The sequence below is a fragment of the Dermacentor albipictus genome, chromosome 1, assembly GCF_038994185.2.
Source record: "Dermacentor albipictus isolate Rhodes 1998 colony chromosome 1, USDA_Dalb.pri_finalv2, whole genome shotgun sequence".
Taxonomy (NCBI): Eukaryota; Metazoa; Arthropoda; class Arachnida; order Ixodida; family Ixodidae; genus Dermacentor; species Dermacentor albipictus.
In genome coordinates this window covers 139,720,119-139,738,379 of record NC_091821.1, presented here as the reverse complement: position 1 = coordinate 139,738,379, position 18,261 = coordinate 139,720,119, and the positions used below count along the sequence as shown (strand labels likewise).

General features: G+C 43.2%; 1 protein-coding gene across 2 annotated transcripts in view; it reads right to left on the bottom strand.

The window, feature by feature from the left end:
- Window positions 1–3,457: 3,457 nt before the first annotated feature.
- LOC135900038 (putative ribosome-binding factor A, mitochondrial) overlaps window positions 3,458–18,261 on the bottom strand; it is a 30,160-nt gene continuing 15,356 nt past the window's right edge. For both annotated transcript variants that reach the window (XM_065429459.1, XM_065429460.1), the window contains exons 5-6: window positions 10,543–10,714; window positions 3,458–3,890 (exon numbers count right to left, since the gene is read on the bottom strand). In XM_065429459.1, coding sequence (XP_065285531.1) covers window positions 3,477–3,890; window positions 10,543–10,714 — 586 coding nt within the window. In that variant the 3' untranslated portion in view covers window positions 3,458–3,476. The remainder of the gene's footprint in view (window positions 3,891–10,542; window positions 10,715–18,261) is intronic.

The window sequence follows — 18,261 nt, the reverse complement described above, 5'->3', positions numbered from 1 at the left end:
CGCACACTTTAAACTTGTAGTCAATCTGCTGAGAATGGTAGTATGGTTCCCTCAAGTAGCTGTCCCTCTAGATGCTAACAGTAGAATAGAACAGTAGAATTGTAGAATGCTGGATTTTAGCACTGAAGTTAGTGATATTGTCCAGAGATGAAGCGAGCTGCTAAATTCTGCACCCTTTCTAATTTAGCGATGTCTCTCATAGTTAGTGGTTCTAGACTATGGATCCGAGGTCAAGGTCAGATCTCGCGTATGTCTTATTAAGAGCTACCTGGAAGTCTTGGTAAACGATTCTGCATTTCAGTGAAGAAACCCGAGTATCCGGCCTGTTTTACCTAATACATAGTCAACATGATACTCCCAATTGAAATTATGTGTAAACTCCTAGATATTTATACTCTGATCAAAACACCCTTCTTGATTAGTGCCAGCTATTGGCCAATAGCAGCCACAAATGGAAATCTGCTATATTACAAAATAAGGCGTCCAGAAAAAAGTGAGGAGCAGGCTTCTGTTGAAAAGCGTGTTTGAGAGAAAGGAGACTCTGCGCTCCTCTTGCGAGCTCCACATGCCGTGCACAACTGCAAAATTTGACTGAGGTGTTCACAGCAGCGTATGCTATCCACGGACTGTGTTTTTTCACCAAGCCCGAGGGGTAGTTCAAGACTCCTTTAAAACGCAAATCCGGCATTTCTTTAGCCATATTGGGACATTGTCATTTTCACATGGCATTCACAGTCCTGTCACTGCTAGGGTGGTTCAATTTGCTTAGAAAGTAATCAATAATTTTAAATAACTATTAAACGAGGTACCGAACCCAAGCAAGAAGCTGCTTCGCGTGACGTCACGATGAGTCGATGATGTCAGTTCCTAGACTACCATAATGTAAACACGCAGTACACATGGTGCCAATGCCAAAACAGTGAAGCTGACGATGTCTTTTAATGACATGGGGAGCTTTTCCAGCTCTTTCGAACTAGACAGCAGCTATTTCAGCAACAATATGAGTGCTGAAGGATCCCCGTTTGCTTTTGACCTGCCGCTGCCATGCGAGTAAGCTGACATGCTCAAGCTCAATAGACTGTGCTGTGGCAAAAGGAAGACAAGCACCGGTTATCATGTCTCTCACAATTATCATTGTCAGCCGTTGTCTCATAGGAGCCAGCTTCGTCACTTCTGGGCAAAGTAGCAGTGTAGTCTCTGATGTCACAAACACAGCTGGTGAGTAAAAAATGATACATTCATGGGCACAAGTTGGTAACAGGCAACCAATCTTTAAAATTCATTTTCAGGAAAACTAAATGACTTGCCATCATATCGTCTGGCACGGATAATCAGTGCGAAAGAGAACATATATTAAAAATTTTATTAAGGTCAGTGGACATCGAAAAATTGCCAAAGTTGCCCTTTAAGACTGCAGAAAATGTCTTCGATTAAAATTTCTTCACAGCATATACTATACTAAAACAGGCATAGAAAGAGAAGCATATATTAGACTGCCATCATATATCTCACAAAGAAGAGATCATATTTTCAAAATTTGTGAATTTACTTTTGAAAGTGATGTCTTGCGTTACCTGTTTTTTCCTCACACCTTAAGAAATGTTCTTCCACCTGCAAATGTTTATTTACATAGTGCCCATTTTCTACCACACTTTGTGTGCTTGATTTGAGTGCCAATTATATTATGTTACATAGGATGTATACTCCCTGCTGTAATGCCAGTATCAGCAAAGCAGGTACTAAATAAAAAAAATCCGAGGACACCTAAGCATTTCTTACACGAGTTGTGAATGCAAAAGCATTAATGTTCAATTGAATACTGCTGAGCGGTCCTTCGAGTTATGGACTCCTCATGGGCACACAAACGCATTGAGACGCTTGGCAATCTTGATTTGGTCTTACTGAGGCGCAGTTAGGATGCAGGTGAGAGCTTGCGCAGAGAAGGAGCACGTGGATAATATAGACTTCTGAGAGCAAGAGGGAGGAGGACGTGGCGTCGCTACAATGCCTTCTCCCCTCACACACTACTGTGGCAGCAGGTGTTCCCTTTCGCCTGCTCTGCTACGTCGAGGCCAGAGCCAGCAAGCACAGGCCAGTGTCACGAACGTGCGAGGCGTGCTCATGATTGCTGGCTTGTGATATGATGTAGTGTCACAGCCAATGGGAAGTTTCGCTGCTATAGGCACCGCCGGCTTATTCACTCAATGGACCACTTGATGTTTTCGCATCAATAAAAATTACGGCGGGACCCATCTTATGATGACTGTTGACGGTAATGTGATTAGCACTCAATCAATGTAGCGACATAACATATTGTTTAAGTCTTGTTTCTTTAATATCTCTATGTTGGTGATTCCGAGACTTCTGCTGCTTTGGGCACATACAACATATTCTGCCTCCAGTATCAGCCCGCTTTGCTCTGGAATTCGCTTGCCAAAGTTGCACATGGACATGCCTTTCCAAGGCAGTAGCCAGAAGGTTAGCACTTGGCAGCAGATGGGGAGGCGACCCAGAAACTTGGCTACTGGTTTTCCAACCTACTGTATTGGTGAAAATAGAACGTAAACCCTTGGTACTGCATTCATTGTGTTAGAAAGACAAAGGGTGCAAGAATGCATTTCACTTGCCTTTGTCAAGCAAGATTAAACACTTTTAGTGGTGCAACAAGCGGACGCTGTCTCCAATTGCTAAAGATGATGACGAAGAGTGAAGGCCACAGTTGACCAAGGTAGAAGTGGCTGTAGGTTGTGGAAGCAGCCTTGGGGAGGCTGGAGCAAGTAGGCTAGAGTTTCTTTCAAAAGATAGCCTGTTTTTTCTAACTTCCTAAAATTCCCACCATTTTGCACGCATCTTTTTAAAAAACACACTTTTAAGCAGGATGGCCATTGACCACATTTCGTTGTTTGTCATTACTTAGTGCCTCGACACAGCCTTGATTACATTTAGAATGATCAAAATGGAAAGGCCACTAGGCGTGGCAACAGCAGCAGCACATGATTGTCAATAACTCTCTCCATACAAGACACACTCAAAACCATTTTGGAGGAAAAGATCTATAAGGAGATGCCCTTAACGCGAGGCATGTTCCACAGCTTTTATAGAACGTGTTACAGGGCCTCTTTAGTCCTCTGCAACACAAAGACCTCTCTCCAAGATTACCAACTGCTAACTATCCTATGCCTGCATACTTTATAATATGACCATTCCATTTATTCTTCTGCTGTTTTACATGCTTATCTGTTCATTTTTTCTTTTCTGCTCAATGCTGACTGTGGACGATTAGAAATGTTGCCAGATAGTGGAAGTCATGCAGCCCATATATATTAAGTAATATTAATAGAATATTCTAGATCTATTCAGTAAATCAAACAGTTCATTTTGAGTAGAAAGTTTCGTTATTTGAAAAATCTGAATTGCATATGGGCAGTGTGTGGTCATATAAAGAAGGGAAAAAAAAGGCATTTAAAAAAAAAATCTTAATCCTCTTTTAAAAATGATACATTACAGAAGTCATCTTCATCATATATGTCTTCAGAGTCCACTCTTGAGTCTGGTGTGCTAGATGACAGTAGCTCATTGCTTGGGCTCAGTTGTACACTTTGCAAGTTCCTCTGTGCCTCTCGTTCAGCCTTAACCTGCAAATTACTCTTCCGCTTCCTCTGTCGCACATATTCTGCAAGGCTTAAGATTCTGGCTTGTGCTTCCTCAGAGTTGTGACTACCAGGCTTAAGGGGGGCCAGTTCTTCTAAAGGAATCCTACTCTGCCCTTTGGTCTTGAGCAGAACCTGCCTTATGAGGGCTGCACGGTCCAATCCATAAATGTCCATCTTCATTTCAGGAGGAACATAGGGTCCAGTTTGCAAGCTCTCTTCTGCAGTGTTTGCACCTTCCTAGACAAGGAATGAGAAGTATGTTACTTGTCATAATTAGCACAGCATATTATGATCTGAAACCAGCAATCAAGCAACAAACTATTAATTCGTTTCAACACACTGCACAGTTTGCGTTGCTTTAAACATCTTTTAAGGTACAGTGAAATCTCATTGATACAATCTTCACGGAAACTTGTAAATAAAACATATCCAAAAATCGTAATATCCGATGCAAGCTCCAAAAAGTATGAAAATAGGCATACTTGGTGACAAATTGAATTGCAAAGGTTCATGGGGCGTCGAGTGGCTCTGCTACGCAAACATGTTAAGCAGAGCAGCTTCACTCGACAACACATATCCCCTTTCGTGCTTTTCGCGTGGAAGCGACGCTCCGTACCAGTTACCAACGGGATCAGCCGGCCGTGAACAGTGGAGAACAGTGACAGAGAATCGAGCGGAAGGCATTGCTATAAAAATTGTGGGACCGTGAGTGTCCTACGGGGGGATGACGAGAGATACTGATCATCATCATCATCATCAGCCTGGTTACGCCCACTGCAGGGCAAAGGCCTCTCTCATACTTCTCCAACTACCCCGATCATGTACTAATTGTGGCCATGTTGTCCCTGCAAACGTCTTAATCTCATCCGCCCATCTAACTTTCTGCCGCCCCTTGCTATGCTTCCCTTCCCTTGGAATCCAGTCCGTAACCCTTAATGACCATCAGTTATCTTCCCTCCTCATTACATGTCCTGCCCATGCTCATTTCTTTTTCTTGATTTCAACTAAGTTGTCAATAACTCGTGTTTGTCCCCTCACCTAGTCTGCTCTTTTCTTATCCCTTAACGTTACACCTATCATTCTTCTTTCCATAGCTCGTTGCGTCGTCCTCGATTTAAGTAGAATCCTTTTCGTAAGCCTCCAGGTTTCTGCCCTGTATGTGAGTACTGGTAAGACACAGCTGTTATACACTTTTCTCTTGGGGGATAATGGCAACCTGCTGTTCATGATCTGAGAATGCCTGCCAAATGGACCCCAGACCATTTTTATTCTTCTGATTATTTAAGTCTCACGATCCAGATCCGCAGTCACTACCTGTCCTAAGTAGATGTATTCACTTACCACTTACTTATAATGGCATTGTTCTACCGCTTCTAAATTTCAGCCTGTGCCCTCAAGTGATTCCGGCTGGCATGTTCTTGGCCAGCGTTTTTAGTAGTTCCGAATTTGACATTGACAGTCTGAATGCAGAGAGTGGTTTATTAGCGCCAATTGCAGCTCACAGCTCTGGTACCTTTACGGATGACTTCGTGGAAATGATTGCACCTGACCTCACCTCTGCATACGCCACGGACATACGTCACCTGCTTGAATTGTACAGTGACATCTTTAATTTCGGCGAAAGGCCTTTAGGTCAAGCATCTGTTGTTCACCACCGTATAAACACTGGAAACAGGAATCTTATTCGTCGGCGTTCCTATCGGGTATCGCATGCTGAACGTCGAGTCATCCAATCAGAAGTGGACAAAATGCTCCGCAAAGGGGTCATCGAACCATCAGCCAGCCCTTCGGCTTCGCCTGTCATCCTTGTGAAAAAAGAAGGTGGTAGCTGGCATTGTTGCGTCGATTATCGCCACTTAAACAAGATCACGCGAAAAGACGTCTACCCGCTATCACGCATCGATGGTGCCTTGGAATGCTTGCACGGAGCTGAATACTTCTCGTCCATTGATCTTCGATCTGGCTACTGACAGATTTCAGTTGATGAAATGGACCACGAGAAGACTGCCTTCATCACGCCAGATGGTTTATATCAGTTCAAAGTCACGCCCTTTGGCCTATAAAATGCTCCTGCGACATTTGAATGTATGATGGATTGTCTTCTGCGAGGCTACAAATAGACCACCTGTCTTCGTTACCTTGATGACGTTATTGCTTTTTCTCCCACGTTCACCAGCCACCTTACCCAACTCGCTACTATTCTTGCGGTCTTCCGAAAAGCAGCCTCCAAGTGAACTCCACGAAGTGTCAATTCGGGCGCCATCAGATTACCGTGTTGGGGCACCTCGTTGATGCATCCAGTGTGCAACCAGATGCGGAAAAAGTTCGCGCCATTTGCAGTTTCCCTGTGTCACATTCTGCTTCAGACGTGCACTTGCTTCGTCAGCCTGTGTTTGTACTTTCGCCATTTCGTCAAAAACTTCGCCGACATTGCTCGGCCTTTGACAGATCATCTAAAGAAGAACACACCATTCTCATGGGGCAAGGAGCAGGCTCACGCATTCGCTGCTGTCATCGGGTTTCTGACCACCCCTCCCATACTTGCCCACTTTGATCCACCTGCACCGACCGAAGTCCACACTGACGCAAGTGGCCATGGCATTGGTGCTGTTCTCGCCCAACAACAGAATGGTACCGAGTGCATGATAGCTTACACCAGCCACCTGCTGTCACCTGCCGAGAGAAATTACTTCATCACAGAGCGCGAGTGCTTGGCTTTAGTTTGGGCTGTTGTCAAGTTCCGGCCATATTTGTATGGACGCACGTTTTCGGTTGGTTACAGTTACAGTTTTCGAATACAGACCACCATGCACTCTGCTGGCTGTCTTCCCTCCAGGACCGGACAGGACGGCTTGGTCGCTGGGCTTTGCAGCTCCAGGAATTTTCATTTATTGTCAATTACAAGTCTGGACACCTCCACAAGGACGCTGACTGCCTCTCTCATCACTCCGTGGGTCCTCCTGATCCTGCTGCACATGATCTGGTGACCTGCGTGATGGCTTTTATTGACATGACCAACATGCATGCTGAACAACAACGAACGAATCTTTAGTTTAGTCCATCATCAGTGGAGTGCAATCTGGCACCACCGACAGCACGCGTCGCATGTTCGTGCTGCACAACGGCATCTTCTACCGCTGCAATATCAACCCTGAGTTGCTTCTTGTCTTTCCTCGTCATCTGCGATCCATCACTCTCGAACAACTTCACGATGCACCGACGGCGGGACACCTTGAAGTTTTACATACATACAACCGCATATGACGCCGGTTCTTCTGGCTGGGTCTCTACCGTTCTGTGCGTCGTTATGTTGCTACTTGCGAATTGTGTCAGCGCCGGAAGGAACTTCCCCTGCCACCTGTTGGACAACTCCATCCAATTGAAGTTTTTTCTGAACCTTTCTTTCGCGTAAGCTTTGACCTGCTTGGCCCTTATCCGACGATGACTAGACGAACTAAATGGATCACCATCGCTACTGATTATGCGACACGCTACGCAATAACAAGGGCATTGTCGATTTTGTCCTCCACAATGTCATTCTCCACCACGGTGCACCTCGACAGTTACTTACAGACCGCGACCGCTCATTCTTGTCTGGAGTTGTCAACGACCTCCTCCGCTCTTGTGCCACTGAGCACAAGCTGTCCACCACCTACCACCCACAAACGAATGGTCTTACAGAATGTCTCAACCGAACACTCACAGAGGTGCTGTTGATGTACGTCTCCAGCAAATCACCGCAACTGGGATGCCATGCTGGCCTACATGACATTAGCGTATAACTCTTCCCAAGATGACACCGCAAGATATTCACCCTTATATATTTTGTATGGTCGTGACACCACATTGCCGTTTGATACTATCCTCCCTTCTGTGCCATGTGTTGGAACTGAGTACGCTTGTGAAGTCATTGATCGTGCTCACATGGCGCATCAAGTCGCCCGATCTCATATATTAGCCTCGCAGCATATACAAAAAGAGCGTTACGACCAGTGCCACCGCGATATTAAGTTCGCCCCAGGTGCTTGGGTGCTCCTTTGGTCACCAAGTCGTCGGGTCGACCTCTCCCAGAAGCTTCTTTCTTGCTACACGGGGGGCACCCAAGGTAACTTTTCAATGCAAATGAAGGGGGGGGGTACCTTTACTAGTACAAATATGAATACCGACCGCCATTTGCCATAAAGACGTGTAAACCTGTAAAAAAAATGAAATAAGGTGAATCTCATAGGTACGCCTGTGAGATACACCTCTCCTTTACTTGGCAAACGAGGAACCACATCAAATGGACTCACGTGGGAAAGAAGCACAGGAAGAACACTGCCAAGAACAAGTAAACAAGCGAAAGTATAAAATTACGATTTCTGTAGTAGCATACAACTTTAAAAAAAACAGCAGTTCGCAACCAAGACACACGGACTGCGCGGGGTTGTGTTACTCCTCCAGCCAATCACAGAAGCAAACAAAATTGTCATCTTGGGGCCTTTTCAAAATGGCGTCATACTTGATACCTCTGGAGCGTCTGCTGTTCTTGAAGAGTGTTTTCATCGACGGAAGCAATGAGGTGTGCAACAGAGTGTATACAAAGTATATGAAGTCTAAGCATTTCACTCTTCGAAAGTCTACCTGCCATCATTGCTCAGTGGCTATGGTGTTGGGCTGCTAAGCACGAGGTCGCGGGATCGAATTCTGGCCACAGCGGCCGCATTTCGATGGGGGCGAAATGCGAAAACACCAGTGTACTTAGATTCAGGTGCACGTTAAAGAACCCCAGGTGGTCAAAATTTCCGGAGTCCTCCACTACAGTGTGCCTCATAACCAGAAAGTGGTTTTAGCATGTAAAACCCCATAATTTTTGGGGGGTCACAAACAGCAGCAGCCACTTGTATATACAACACTAAATATAGTCACAAATTCTAGATTATGTTCCACATTTTCACAGAAAAATATTTCATTGCCTCATTAAATTTTTCAACACAGGTTTATCTTTGAGGCTGTCAACACACACTCCATACATGAATTTGTTCATCTTCACATCCTACTGCCTCACTACAATACCTCATAACACTTTTTTTCGTCTTTCCCTCCCCTCCATGCAGAGTAGTAGGCTAAAGAAGTTTCACCTGCGGTCAACCTCTCTACCTTACCTCACGTACTAGTTCCTCCCTCTATATTTTTCCTCACAGCCACTGTACTTAGTAGCTACAGTTAGCACTAGTTTAAAGCACATACAATATAACCTCGTTGATATGTTCCTGTTACGTACATTTTCCCGGCGCCCAACGTTCACAATCGTGAACACAAAAAATCACCCAATAGAGTTATGCTCATTTTTTACCGGTTCATACGTTCCTGGAAAACAGTTTTTCGGCATCAATGTTCAGTACGTCGCCAAACTGCAATCATATGATACATTTTCCGGCCACTAAATCCCATGTAAACAAGAAAAAACGCAAAGCGCGCACGATCGCGAACAGTATATGGCTATCCGCCACGGTAACTTCACCGCAATACTCTCCAGGGTCTTCGCACGTGGCATTCACAGCTATCACCAACAATCCTATTGCGATAAGCATCTTCGCCTGTTTCACGGCGTTTCGTGCCTTCAAAAGCGTAGTGCACACTTTTAATAGGCGATAACCAAGACGCACCACCGTTACCTACAGCAGACTGCGATTGTATACGTTTTCCGGCCCCTAGATCCCAGGTGAACAAGAAAAGGGGCGAGGCACACGTGATCGAAAACAGTTTATAGCCGCCCGTCTCATGTGAAAATGATGGCGCGCACAGTTTCTTATTCCGGTACCAGCAAATCTCCGCCCGAGTCATCGCACGCGCCCCGCATTCACAGCTATTGCCGCCAAACCTATTGCGATAAGCATTTTCACTTATCGGTTTTACAGCACGTGAAGCGTAGTTCCGTTGGTAGTGTACTGTGTGCTTTTAGTAGGCGATAATCAAAACGGGCCGCCATTCCCTGCTGTAAGCGGTGCGATGGGGGCATCACATTTCGCTTCGGGGCATCCGGCGTTGCCCACCAGCTCGATTTCGTTTTGGTTTCCCGTTGCCCTCTTAAAACACCACACAATAGGAAAACAACAAAACGCGTCTCCGGCCGCTGGCGCACCACCAGCTCAACAGTGCATCGGCATCTCGTGCAGCAAAGATTCATGCGACACTTCGCATTACATAGATGTCAACAATAATTGGGTCTGCCAAATTTTTTCAGTTACTTCAGATCGCACGTTTTTCTCGCATTTTTTTTTTTTTTTCAAGACGTATGAACGAGGTGCTACTGTAACAAACATGATTGCTGTCTTCATGTTTTTGAAGGTAAAGCCAACACTTATTGAAAAGTTAAACTGAAACTTGGCAAAATGTCTTAGCTCCTTATGAATGCCATAACAAATATTCATTGTAGGGAGCAAGCCTTTCTTGTTGTAAGCAGGAACCTAGACTGAGTACAAGCAGTATCTCCAGCTCAATATTCAAGCTTCACAGGCCAGACAAATTTAGATGTCTTGTGTTTACAATGACAAGGTCTGTACTATTCGTGGACAATTGAAATACGAACAAATTAAGGCTAACTAGAACACATTCTTTCATTCCTGCTTTTGCCAATATGTGCATTATCAGCATGATTTCCGCTAGCACACTCAGTCAGGCCTACACCAACTTTCGTAGCTAGATAAGTAGGGGTACAAGATCATGCTTTCAAGTTATCACCTGGGAAAGGTGTTCTACTGTGTAATTTCTTTTTCACATTTCATTTGCCTATGACTACACACATTGCAAAACTTTGGAAACTTAAGGTCAGAGCAGTCAAAATAAGGCCTACCAAATAGTCACAAAGTAGCATTAACAGGTGGTTGCGTTTTTTATGTTTACTCACACTTCCGGAAGCTTGCAGGTCTCTGCTAGCTGAATGGTCCAAATCAGGTGGCAAGTCAGCACAAACTTTGTCAATAAGTCGCTCCACTTCAGCAGCTCTTCCATGAGTAACATCTCTCACAAAAGTAATTTTTGGAGCTTTGCCAATGAAGCCATTCTTGATCAATTCTGACCTGAAAGTTATTCCACATGGTTTGTAGGGCACAGCACTGACACACAGCAACTTAGTTTTGCATATTCTTCTTCTAGCAAACATTCGAATGCTAAAAGTTAGCTCTATCGATTTGTTTTGCCGAACAGAAAATAAATAATGATTACAAACAAGCAAGCAATGATCTGAGAAAAGAATATGGTTGTGAAATAACTCGTAAGAAAAATAAATCATCCAACAAAAGCACCCAATGCATGCCGATAAATATCTTACAACGATCAAAATTTTACACACTGATAGCGGCAACCCAAACACAATTATGTGGATCTAAATATACAGTAGAATCTAGTTAAACAGAACCTCAAGGAACAGCATAGTAATCTTCCGATAAACAGGAATTCCGTTTATCGAGAAAGATGTGCAGGGGTGCAGCACTATATGTTATACACCCTCTTAACTGTTAGAAATGCCGAGTATTAAGAAGTGGATGAAGCAGTTAGTTAAAGAATACTGAAAAAAAACAAGGTGCTTAGCACTTAATCTCAAACCAGTACAGTTGTTGCCAACTAATAATTTGGATTCAGCAGGGATCGTCTACAAGTCCAAATAAACAAAAGTCCAATATAATGGATTTGCCAAAAGTTTAGTAGTAGTAGTAGTATTTTATTTCACAAGTAATGTTGGAGTTACATGTTAAATAAGTATTACAGCAGGAGGTCCCGGAGTTCAGAAAAAGCTGACAGGACCTCCTATTATTACATAAATAGGGCAACTTAAAGAAAGAGAGCAAGCACTAATAAAAAGTGTGCACATGTGAGCAATCTAAATACTAATAAATAGGTAAATTGATTATTTCTAGGGTGATTCCACGAGACATCAAACATGCATGTCCACTTGATATTTTTGTTTTGTTTTGTTTTTTTATATGTCATGTAGGAATATTCAAAATGCACTGAACCAAAAATTTTAATCCCAAAAAGAGCTGTTCCCAGCAAGCCAAAAAAATATTTAAAGGCGGCAGAGCAAGTGTCCTCCTGTTGCTTACCACAATATTTTCCGATTTCACAGTCCAATTAAATGCACACTAAAAATGCTGTGTCGAAAACCTTTTCTGCTCATTTTAATACACGTCACAGTAAATTAGTTCCCTGTGTTTTCTTATGCTATCCACAAATGAAAAAATGTAAACAAATTTACAAACATGGCCCAAATCAGAAAAATTTTGTAACTTTGATGCGTCTTGGCACGTTTTCTATTTCACACAGAAATTTGAAAAAAGTGTCAAACATAGAACAATCTCTTTGCAACACTTATGCAAAACATTATCTTCCTACATGAAACACAACAGAAGAAAAAAAAAGTTAAACAAGTTCTTTAAAAAAAAAACTCATTTTCAAAAAATTTAAGGGGGACATGGCAATGAAAACTTTTTATTATTATTTATTGGAATAAACTGATGAAATTAGGCATGCATGTGTGAACTGTTTTGCTGATATCATAACGGAAATCACTTTTCTTCTATTATTGTTTTCGAGTTACAACACTTGGCAGCCTCTAATGGTCATTCCCAAATTAATTAATTAATTACACATAAGTCCACCAAGATTTTCACATGAACATGTTCACAAAGGCCCATTCTGTGCAATAAAGCTTTTGGTTTATTCTTTAAATGCCGGAATCAGTATAAAGCATTTTTTTAACTTTCCTAACTACTGCGACGACCGCACATGCCTTATTTCCGAAGCTTTCCACATTCATGTTAGCGGCGAAGCATGTGTAAGCCTTCCCTCTATTCCTCTCCTTCCAAAGGAAATTGCCTTCCTATTGCATTAATTGCAATCTCCCCCCTGCGCATGCCCAATTCTGTTGATTCTGTGGTTTGAGATAGAGGCGGAGTATATATATGCTGACTAAAAGAATAAAGACACTTTGGTTGTTAGTCAGCACTATAGTCTGTGTCCCTTCACTCATCCTGTTGTTTAGCGCTGCTTTTTATTGCTCATAATCATGAACCAACCATCCCAAATGCATACTCTTCTGCACTCTAACGACATTGCAGAAAAATTTTGCATTTTGCTCCAATGCGGCACTAGAGGCAAATTGCAGCACCAGGAAGTAAGTGACAGATCAGTGTTAAATGGTTAGGCATAATGCAAGTCAAAAGTTACTAGAAAGCAAGAAAATAGTGAACAGAAAAACAGAAAAATAAAATCAATATATTAAAATTCAGACATATAGGCTTCTTGCTGCTTGACAAAATAAGTAACGAAAGTGTTAGACGGAAACAAAGGAGATGCAGACAAACGCAATAAAAAGTATGCATCCTGCCTATTCTTCTTGCAGCCATTGAATCCCTAATGAGTTGCCTTACTTATGAGTAATAATTACCCACTGGACCCGCAACCGGATTCTGGCTATTGGTCTAAGAAGTGTTTGTATTTTCTCATATCTTTGAGGGGCAATTAAAAAAAACGAAAAAAAATGTTTATCTGCCCCCTTTCTTTTTCAGTCAACAGAATATTTTATCCTTACACTGACAAAGTGATGTTTTGTGACTGGTTTCACGTTTTCTACAAATGCACTGAATAGGAATAGTTACATCTTTCCAAGCCAAATTAAAGATTAAATCTTCCCTCTGAAAAGCGATCATGAGGTTCTTTTGCAGGAAGACAGTGTAAAGCATGCGTCACAGATGCAAAACATGATAAAGTGTAATGCAACTGCTGTTACTGCTGTTCGCGAGTAACCACTTGTCGGTGAAATTATGAATCCTTCTCATCGCTAATACTGTTAATTATTAAGCACCAAATGAGTGGAATTAACAACAAAATGTAAAATTTTGGTGCAACTACAGTGCAGCTTAGTCGACACGCCATTTTGTGTTAGATCTGAAAAATTGTGCTTAGATTTCAAAGCTGCATAGACCCTAGTTTACTTGGCATGTTTTGCGACTGAGTCACATGATCATGTCCCTCACAATACGGCTGTGGTTTTGTGGAAGGCACATAAAAGATACGTTTGTTGGCATCTTAATATGGTCATTCATAAGATTACCACTAAAATTAATGAAAAGTAATTGGAGAGTGCATTGCTACACGAGCATGCAGTGAAAGAAGGAACAGACAAACAAAAATTCTTGCTGGACATCTTGACATGATGAGGAATGACAGGTGAACATACAAGCCCAAAAATTATGCAAGTGGCAAAACTGTGAACAAGGACCCTAGCTCACAAGACAGTTATTGGTGCTTACCCTTAGTACTATACTTGCAGCCAACATTTTTTTAAATTATGGGGTTTTACGTGCCAAAATGACTTTCTGATTATGAGGCATGCCGTAGTGGAGGACTCCGGAAATTTTTACCACCTGGGGCTCTTTAACGTGCACCTAAATCTAAGTACATGGGTGTTTTCGCATTTCGCCCCCATCGAAATGCGGCCGCCGTGGCCGGGATTCGATCCCGCGATCTCGTGCTCAGCAGCCTAACATCATAGCCACTGAACAACTACAGCGGGTAGCAGCCAACTTTTTGTGGATATTCTTGCAATGCTACAGGAGCTTAACTTCTACATACACTTGAGTAAACCAGACTAGTTTTATTATCTTCAGTTACAAATCCACTGCTTAGGCACCACTGTGGCCAAGAGACAATGCCTTCACCAAAGAAGTTCATGACATTTGTGCTGTGTCACAGTGTAAAAATAAAAAAAAGAAGCATAACAAGACACAATTTATTACATAATATACTCATTTGGTTTTGCCTGTTTTGATACAAGGCTAGCACGTCTGAATATCCCCCTTGTTCTGTCTCCCGAACCAGTAAGCACTATGCCGACCACGTTTATTCATTATACTTCACTTGATGATGACGTGGGGTTTTATGGCACAAGGGCCAATAATGGCCAAAGAGCGCCAATCAATGCTCTAATGTAGTCGATGATTTGGTCACTGACAAATGGTAAATGTACAGATGTAGTGTAGCTGTATGGAGGCCTAAAAACTATTGTTGTAAAGTGGGTTAAGTATATATGTGTTAAAATAATGATAATGCCTGGCAAGGTGTGCTATTTACATCAGATATATGGTTTCAATTGATTAATATACCGAAATGTATAAATGTCAGTAGCACTACTGCCTCATAGAGGCCCTTAGACACAAGAGCCTGGAGACGCGTGCTCTACAAAACTCTGCTATCGCAGCAGAAGCCTCTTGTGGAAGGATGTGCTCCGAATCTTGTGGGCTAATTACATGCAACACCACTTCATTTAGAAAATTTAAGACAGCTTTGGCACTGAAAAGCGGTTCCACACCAAGAAACATTGCTGGATGGAGAAGAGTATGCTTTTGGTAAGCTGCAGGAAAGTGCTTTCTTGGCTCAACTTCTGCCTCCCAGCACTCCAGCAAAACATAGAGAACGGTCAGCTGCTCGCTACCTCTACCACAAATGGGAGGTTCACCACCAGTCAATAGGTAAGAATGGGTCCCATATGTGTGCCCTATTCTCACTCGGCAGAACAGGACATCAATTCATCACGTTTTTGTTATCGACGGCCAATTACCTAAATGTGGCTTGATTAAATGGAGTTTATTCAAGGTTTCATTGTCCCAGATGGATTGCCAAAAATGTCTGAGCTTTTTCTATAAAAATGGCTTCACGTCTGTCACAGGGATAGCTACAGAAGATTCACAGGCTTTCGTTGTTGTGAACATAGTAAGTTTGTCTGCAACCATATTACCCGCAGTGCCTCTATGGCCGGGCACCCAGCATAAGACGACATGCTGGTTAGATGCATACATAGTATACAGAAACGAGAATAGATCATTTACTACAGGATTGTTAAGTCTTCGCAGAGACATTAAAGCTTTGACAACACTTAGGGAGTCTGTATACATTTATGTCTTTGCAGACATTAAAGCTTTGACAACGCTTAGGGAATCAGTACGTATAATTGCCTTTTGTATTTTTATTTGCTCGATCTGCTTTACAGCCGACAATAGTGCATAGGCCTCAGCCGTAAAGATGCTTGTTTCCAGATTCAGAATCTCACACTCTGAGAAGGATGGCCCTACTGCTGCATAAGACATGCCGGCATGTGATCTTGATGTGTCAGTGTAATACTCAGGGCACGAGTATTTTGCCTGAAGTTCAAGAAAGTGCATCTTAATATGTTCATCTGGGGCACGCTTAGTGATCTCAATAAATTATGTGTCACATTCTACGAGCTGCCACTGCCACAGTGGTAACAGCTTTGCTGGAGGCATCAGATGATGTTCAAAGAGTTGTACCCACACTTCATCGCTGAGACTCTGCACACGCAACGAGAAAGGCTCTCTCGCTGCAGGTCGATTACGAAAAAATGTGGCACATGTCACATTGTTTATACGCAAGTGAGATGGATGATCAGCGTTTGAGTGTACTTTCAAAAAGTATGTGAAACTAGTGTACAACCTTTGCAGTTGGAGTTACCACTCATTTGATTCCACATAGAGACTTGCACAGGGCTTGTTCTGAGTTCCTGTAGCAAGTCGGATGCCTAGATGGTGCACAGGATGGAGCATATTTAGGGCACACGGCGTAGTGGACTGGTAAACTAGGGCACCATAGTCCAAACGCTAACATACAAGGCTTTTGTATACATTAAAGCAGTTTCTGCCACTGCCCCGTGTTGTGTGTGCTGGAAGTTTCAGCAGCTTCATTGTCTTTAAGCATTTGACCTTCAGGTGCTTTATGTGGGGAACAAAGGTTCGTTTGGAATCAAGTATGATGCCTCAGAACTTATGCTCAGTAATTACAGGTATATGCTTTCCATACATTTCAAGACTGGGTTCTGGGAGTAGACCCTCTTGCTCGTAAAAAGAATACAAGAACTTTTCTGGGTGTTAACTTTAAACCCATTTTCGTCTGCCCACTTAGACAACTTGTTCTAGCCATATTGTACCAGCCTCTAGCACACTGTAAGGTTCCAGGATTTGAATCCTATTAGTACATCGCTAGAATAAAAAATGGCTGGTGGTAGTGGAGCTGGGAGCGTGTTCATCTTCACAATGAAAAGTGTGCAGCTCGGCATACCTCTCTGAGGTACATCAGTTTTTTGCATGAAGGGAGGGGGCAACACATTGCCGATTTTGAAGCTAAAAGTATGATCTACCAAATAGCTTTCTTTACGTTCAGCATGTTCCCGCTGGTGCCCATTTCCAATAGGTTTCGCTGGATTTCATAACACCACATTGTGACATACGCCTTATCTATATAGAGAAATACAGATAAAAAGAATTGTTTATGTACGAATGCGTCTCAAATGTTAGCTTCGATGCACATGAGATGGTTGGTTGTAGACCGGCCTTCTCCGAAACCACATTGATAATGATCAAGCATTTTGTTGCATTCAAGGAAATACTGAACACAACGACTGATCTTTTTTTTTTTTTGAAACATTTTACAAAGGCAACTTTTTAGAGCTGTGGGGCAGTAACTTGCCACAGAGGAAGGGTCCTTACCGTGCTTCCATACTCCATACAGGGATCACAATCGCTTCTTTCCATGCAGGGAAAGCATCCGGCAGCCGAAATAGTGTTGAAAAGTGCGAGTAGTGTCAGATGCGTATCAGTGTGTACGTTCTGTTGGATACGGACCCTTTTCCTGGCATCACTCAAATTCCCCAACCACATCCAATCGCTATTGCATTCCAATTATGGCGCACCGGGGTGCGTCTACCATGTTACCGGACCCGTCAAACAAGTTGGCAACCCCCACCTCGTGCGCAGCACGTCGAACTATTGTCTCCCCCCCATGCTTGACTCTTCCAGAAAATGCAACGGGAGGCTGGCACAGTTCCAGGTAGTTGAACTTGATCCCGAGCAAAGCTGTTTTGCGGCTCTGGAAGGTCGTTTGAGAACAACCCGTCTCCTCCAGCTGAGCCCCTCCAGGCAAGAAGGCGACGCCGGAGGCAAGTCAACCCTCGGACAATGGAGCCCTTGGAGCGTTCCCATTGGCTGAATGTGATGGCACTTCCACGGGCACCTACCATTGGAAGAAAATGATGACACCTGAGCTGGCTCGACGATTGGCCTAAAATGATGTGACCATAAGAGACCGAAGGGGCTAAAAGCGACAGACAGGGAGAAGAGTTTTTTTCGCTCTTCCTGCCACGGGCCACAGCGTCTGATTTGCTGCCGGCCGTCGATGATTTTATGACTGTTCATTACTTTGTGTTATTACTGTAAGTAATGTAAATAAACCTTCAGTTCTCAAAATCCTCCTGACATTGGCCAACTCCCGCACTCAATGGCAAGATCTAATAACTGCTGGCAGCGGCAAGGATGAACCTTCGTCCAAACAAGTCCTGAGGAACTGGGAACAGAGAAGAAAACGCCTTCGACCCAGGGAGTCCAGAGGAACCAGGAACAGCGGACTGATGAACCGGATGCCAGGGTGCTGCATCCGTGAGTGAGCGCCTGGTCTTTTCCTTTCGATTCGCCAGACTTCAAATTTTGCGTGTTTATTTTGATGGTTCTAGGAATCGGGAATTTGTTGCATATTTTGTGTTTGCATAAATTATTTAGGGAAA